Raw genomic sequence first — 6761 nt, forward strand, 5'->3', positions numbered from 1 at the left:
CCCAACCCTGCGGCATCTCGCCTACTGCTGCCCAAGACCCCGGGCTACCCGTGTGGCCAGCGCAGCCCCACTGGTCCAGAAAAACACATTCACTCGGAGCCAGCTGTGCTCTCAGCCCTATTATCGCGATGCTTTGCAACTGTCTGCTCCTTCCCGTGCGTTTGTTTCCTTTTATTCACTTCAGTTCAAGATTATTTCCGTGGCTGCAGCAAACGAGGGAGGGTTACAAAGTTGACTTAACACCCGAGAGCCAGGGCTAACTGCTAAGGGTGTTCCTCCATCGCCAGGCTATCTCGGCCGCTCTATCAGCTTCACGAACACTGTTCTGATTTGCACGAGCCACACACACACGCTCACGCACTTTTTCTGCCTGTCCCATAGGCTCGTTCAGCCCCCAAAACATTTGACTGCAAACAGCGCTCTTTATGTAGACCAAGATGCTTTCAACGCCGCTTCACGTCACGGAAGGAAACACAGACTGTGTAGAAACGACAGCAAAGCGGGGTGCCTTGATCTCCAGTTTGTCTCTGCAAGGCACTTTGAAGGCTCCAGCTGAAGAACCGCTGAGAACTGTGAGCTCAGTGCACATTTCTAACACAGCAACACAAGCCAGACCTTTTGCAAGGTATCAAGCTCAGGCACCCAAGATCACTAGAAATCTAAGCCGGGATTTTTAACCGAGCTGGGATCTGAGTATCTGCATTTATTTTTGGTTCACGGACAGGCTTCCCTTACAGACGAGCCGCAAGGCACGCATGCTAATAACCAGACGCCGGGCACCCTCCCTGCGCTGGCTCCACCAGCCTCAGCGGGGCAGCTTTGCTCGCTCTTCGGAGCGGAGGGAATGAGGGAGCGGTGGCTGCTCCTAAACCATTAGGTTCTGTAAATAACCGGGAGCACGTACAGGGTGGAGAGTGGGAAGCTCAGTGCCTTACTTTTTCAGCCACTCTGCTATATCTGCTGCGGTCGCGCCGTAATTCTCAAAGTGGAACAGGAACTTTCCTTTCCTGTTAAAGCAACAAAACCAGGTTTAGTCCTTGCCCTGGAAGAGAGAAGCTTGCAATTATGTTTGAGCGTATAATTTCTAAAGTAGCAGCAAAACGTAACTGACTCAAAATAGCAGATTGTAGGGTATCCCCGGACGTTGTATTCTTCTTTTATCCTCTCAAACTCAGCGGAGTAAACATTCATCCCCGCAAGAACCTGAAAAAACAGAGCATAATTGTATTATTGACTCTTAGAGTACGGCAGTGACATTACAACTTTTTTTAAAGAGTGATGAAGTAAAACGACTCAGCTCTGGGCAGGTTCTGATTCCCTTCACGCTGCTGTAAAGCAGGCGGGTCTCCGTACAAGGCAGAGAAGTCGTTCTGGTTTTGCGTAGCAGCAGTCCGCTGCCGGCACACATCAAACGGCGCGTCACCTCCCCTTGCTCTGCAAGTGTCTCCGTTTGCTTTTCGTGCACCTGGTAGCAGAAATGCTACAGGGAATTCTCCCAACCACACTTCCTGTGCTCTCCTTCGCCTACCTGGATTTTAAGCTACAAGCCTCACTAGATTTTTCCTCCTCTTCTGCCAGAGCACAGCTTAGTTCACATCCAAACATTCCCAAGGACACAAGACCTCACCCCACTGGTTTCCACTCCAGCCACCAATTTCGACTCTGAGCTAATGTCCAGAGGCTCTACCGAGCCCAGCACTGGCGTTATCCCGGCTCAGAACCACACTCACTGCATGGCAGGGAGAAATCGCCATTACTTGAGCTGAAAGTAAACGTGTCCCATTTCTGCGAGCCCCGGAAATACCACACGGCATTTAGATGCTTCACCTGACTGGGAGGGTGTGACCGCAGTTAAGAACCGGAGCGCAGAAGCATAGTAGCTTTTCAGACTAGCAAGTGAAAAAAAAAAAAAAAACAAACCAGCAAAACAACCAACTCTCTTTTTTCTTCCCTCTACCCCAGCCCATCCTCCACCTCAAGACAAAGTAAAAAAAAAAAAAAAAAACAAACCAGCAAAACAACCAACTCTCTTTTTTCTTCCCTCTACCCCAGCCCATCCTCCACCTCAAGAGCCCATCACCCCAGGCTTCAGGCTCAGGGCTTCTGCCACTGTTCCCTGTGACTTATCCCGTGCCCTGTTCAACTGACTTCCAAAAATTTCTGAGTGGAAAATTTGAAGATGGGACTGACTGAGTTTCTGTGGGTGTGAGACGCACATAAGAGGTCATTCTGCTGTCAAAGCTTCAACCAGCCAGTTGCTGAGATACGACCTTATGATTAACTTAATTCCATGGCATTGACGGCTTAAATCATTTTAGCAGCAGGGTCTTAATTCAAACCCCCCCTCCTTCCCCCTCCAAAACCGGGATTTTCTCCTTTCAGCTGAAACACCACATCAGAATTTACTACTAGGTTCCTGACTGCAGCAAACTGCACAGACCGACCGAACGTGCTCAAGAGGCAGCATGAAATAAATCTTAAAGCAGAAAATCTTCGTTTAAAGGTCAACCTTTTCTAAGAACGTGCTGGAAAGTCACCAAAAAATACTTTGTCTTCTCTCTCCTATCCTGAGAGAGGATAAGGAAAGATAACTGAGTACAGAAACAGGGTTTAAACTGGCTGGCCAAGCCTCTTCGAATTTCCCCTGTAGCTCCAAGAAACACATTGACTGGATTCCTGTGACATTGTTCAGACCTGATTCTCCCCTTCCCTCATCCTCTGTGTCACCACTTGAGGGTAGGTAAACGCAGTAGGATCAAGACACAGCGGCTGCTTTACAAAAAGCAAGAACCAGGCAAGCAAGGAAGGAAATAACCACACTAGAACAGGGCTAGTTTAAATTCTCCAGTCTGGATTTAAGGGAGTGAGCTGCACACAGACAAGAGATAGCTGCAGGAGAGCACGGCGCTCTGCGGCGTACCACCTCTCCGGCACTACCTCCACCAGCGAGGCTTTACACCCTAACCCCCTGCACACCTCGCGCCTTGCCACGTACCCGCCACGCGGGACAGGAGTGCCTGGCCAAAGACCACCAAGGGGAGATGGCATCAGAGCGCTACGTGGCTAGACAAAAACGTCTTGAAGCATCCTAAATAAATCTGAGCAACTCCCACTCATTTCAGCCCCAAGCAAACCAGGACCGAGAGAAAACACTTCTGAAGAAACAACTAGTTGGGAGAGCACGGGGGAGTCTGACAGCAGCGGGTGCCCACGAGCAGCAGCGGCGACGTTCCACAGCGCTCCACCTCTTCCTCCTCGCGAGCTGCCTCTGCTGAGGAAATCTGCAAGCTCAGCAGTGAATGATCCAACAGGTGGGGTCAGACCAAGCCCAGCCAAAGCCACGGAAAGAACAATCCCATTTCTTTGTCACTCGTGTATTATTGGTGTGATATAAGTGATAGACTGAGCACGTTACAAAACCTGGACCAGAGGAGACCTGCCCGCAGAGATGAGCATGCCGTATTAGTGCAAGCAGGTAACTGAATCACCGAGGGATCTTCTCCCCAGTAAAACCTCCCTTTCGTTTCAATCCGGCATGAATGCTCGCTTTGTTGACGGGGCTACAGTAAACCTGTAAGCTTTTATTGGTGGTCATGTTGAGTGGCGAGGAGGACGATCAGTGGCCAATGCAGGGAAACTCCCCCCTCCCCCGACACTACTAAAAAAGGGGATTACTTATTACCACAGCGGCACCCATCCCTGACCCTGCTGTGAAACACCAGGCCAAAAAAGCTGATGGAAGCCCTCACGGCAAGCACTCCCTTATCTTTACCGAGATGAGCTCAGAGGGACTGCCAAGACACAAACCAGAAGGTACAGTTTTCAGGGCCCGTTTCTCCATGGCAGGAACTATGATGCATCGAAAGGACACGTGAGCTAACACCTCATTCTCCAAAAGTTTAGAAAGAGTAAGAGCCAAGAGAGACAATCTGGCAGGGATCTGGAACACAGTCATTCGTTTCCGTTTTGTTTAGATTTGCATAAAAATCCCCCACCTCAACAAATATTCGTGGTTTTGAATACTCAAAAAGTGTTAAAAGGACTTTACAAGTTTCACATAAGTCTTATCTTCTCACTTACATATTTACCCTTCAGTTCTGTGGCTGCCTGCTGGTAAGATGGCATCATTCTCTTACAAACACCACACCCTGATAAAAAAGAAATCGTGTAAGTCATAGGCCAACAACTCTATTCAGCCTGTTCTACAGGATTTATGCTCCAAAGCATATGAAACAACATGGGTTTCTATTTAAAACAAATTTAAAACAAAATTCTTTGTTTCACTACACAATTGCTAGATTCTTAGTTTCTCAGGAAGTTACTTTTCATTACATGCCACGATTTTTACATCTTTTTCATGCTATTCATTTTCATACTCACTTCTTACCCCAGTTTTGGAAACAAACACCATCTCATATCCCTTAGGCTTCCAACTGAGCCCAGAGGGGAACATCAGATGAAACCCACATATCCAGAGTCCATGGAAGACGTCACGCTTGTGAACTCAAACAAAAAGCTCTGTGCTTTTTCTGGTCTTTATGGGATGGGGGGTGGGGTTTACTTCGGATTGATCCCAGCTTAACAGGTCTTTTAAATCGCTGGGAGAAGCATTTCCTAGACACATCAGACAGAAGTTAAACAGTGCTGCATTAACTGAGAAAACATAACTCGTAAGAAGCACCAGCCCTCCTTAGGTCCAATAACTTTATGCGCTGAGGAAAAGACACAGAGCAGGCGAGAAAGACCATCCAGGCGTAGCTGGATTAGCAGAAAATCACCTTGTGAGCAGCGGGTTGCACCTCTGCCAAGTACCAGGTGTGCACATGCCCCTGGGAAGGGGCAGGGGTGCAGACAGCAGGAAAGGCAGGAAGCTGCAGCCAAGCGCTCCAGACACTGGCTGCGGAAACTCTTGGGTCCACCACGGGACAGCAGTCAAGCTTTCTGTTCCGCTGAAGAGACAAGAGTTTTGAAAACATCTCCCAGGAAGGAGGAACAGGTTTTGCAGCCACTGGTTTAGGATCACTTCAGCCTGCCTGGGAGGAACATCCTTGAATCAGAGGAAAGAGAAAACTCGTGGTTCTGCAGCCTTTCCACCTTGGACCCCTCTGCTCAAACGGCCAGGGGGTTGTTAAATTAGTGCTGATCACACTGGTGGTTTCTCGGTGGGCATGGGCCACCCGCCCGAGGCCCGCTGAGGCCTCACAGACTGATCCAAGCTGCTGGACAGGCATTACAGGCTGGGAGGTGTTACCGCTGTCTTCTGGATGCACTGTTCCTTTTCTCTTCGGCAGCCTCGGGCCCCGAACTGCCCCAGCTGTCCATCTCCCTCCTTTCCCCTCTTCAACCTCTCACTGCCCCAGGACTCCCTTCTGGAACACAGGCACAGAGGAGCCCCCTCCACTCCTTCACCCGCATCGTTCTCCACGCCCAGCTCCGCTGCTGCCTCAGACCCACAGTTCCCAAACCCACCGAGTGCCACCTCTCAGCACTTCTGGGCCACACTGCTCGGTGGATGCTGTCCACTCACATACATCCCTATACAGGCACAGAAGTACAACCTCCAAAAACTATTTTCCTTCTGTTCTTTCTTTCTTAAATTTTGCCTCAAAAGGGGGGGTTTAATTAAGTCCATATTAAGTTTTTCTACCAGTTAACCCCTCCATTTTTAAAGCCCTGTTTTCAGTGATGTTATAAACGGCTCCTTTTTGCTGCTCAATCCAGACCGTCTCCCCCAGGAGCCGTCTTTGACACAATTAACTACAAATAAAGCTGAAAGCCTATAAGGATGCCTAGTTTTTCATATTTAGGTGCGGTCTGACTTTATAATATAGGTCCAAAAGCACAGTGAATGGTCTTTAAACGGCAGGTAATACCTTCTCAGGAAAGCGTGCCTTTGCTCCGAGTCATTTTACCCAGACCCAGCATTCCCAAAATATTAAAGAAACTGCATTTAAGTCTGCAGTGGCTTTCATCTCTCTCTGCACCGGTACGTAATGAAAGAGCCCATTTCCTATGAATCTGTCACAAAGAAGCTAAAGCCCCTGCTTCCAACAAGCAGAGAAATAATGCAGCTGCCTTCCCTGTCGCTTCTCAGACAAAGCCTCCCATGTCCTCTCATGCCAAAGACCTCCCTGAGTCAACCCCTACAAGTAAAGGAAAGCAGAATTTCCTTTAGTGACCAGCCTTGATTTGCTGCTCCCAGTTAGGAAAGGTAACACCCGTACGTAACCAGTAACCTCAGCTGCCAAAAGCCGGTATTTCAATGCAGCTGCTAGATGCATTTTGTCTCCAGCATCAGGAGTCAGAAAACAAAAATTGGACAAGAACCAAGTCAGAAGGTCTGGTGTGTTAAATAAAAGATGAGGGAGTTAAGAATTGCGAAATCAGAGGGGGAAAAAAAACCACCCTTACAAGTAGGCTTCCTTCAAAGCAGGCTTCCTTCAGAGCAGTTTAGAGAGCAGCAAAAAGTATTACAGCACTGAGGACTAGCAGGTGTTTCGCCACTTCAAAAGGAGAGAAACTGGAAGGAGGACGGTTTCTGGGGGAACGGTTCAAAGAGAACGAAGGGTTAGATAAAGCGCGTTTCAGGAAGAGATTCAGTTGTGGAAAACAATTATTCACGATCCAGGTAAACTGTGAAAGACAGCACTCTGCAGCTGAACTCCCCCCGAAGGGGCGATTTACAGGCAGAGATTTACAGGCGTATCGGCTCCTGCCAATACCGAGGCGGCGGCGGCAGCAGCAGCGGCCGGGACACGGCC

General features: G+C 48.9%; 1 protein-coding gene across 1 annotated transcript in view; it reads right to left on the reverse strand.

Annotated features, from left to right (window-relative positions):
• Nucleotides 1–6761, reverse strand: part of PDIA5 (protein disulfide isomerase family A, member 5) — a gene marked incomplete at its 5' end in the record, with an annotated part of 66892 nt that overhangs the window by 50507 nt on the left and 9624 nt on the right. Inside the window, 3 exons of the mRNA XM_010131220.1 lie at nt 936–1007; nt 1112–1203; nt 4081–4148. Coding sequence (XP_010129522.1) covers nt 936–1007; nt 1112–1203; nt 4081–4148 — 232 coding nt within the window. The remainder of the gene's footprint in view (nt 1–935; nt 1008–1111; nt 1204–4080; nt 4149–6761) is intronic.

The sequence above is a fragment of the Buceros rhinoceros genome, unplaced genomic scaffold, assembly GCF_000710305.1.
Source record: "Buceros rhinoceros silvestris isolate BGI_N320 unplaced genomic scaffold, ASM71030v1 scaffold790, whole genome shotgun sequence".
Taxonomy (NCBI): Eukaryota; Metazoa; Chordata; class Aves; order Bucerotiformes; family Bucerotidae; genus Buceros; species Buceros rhinoceros.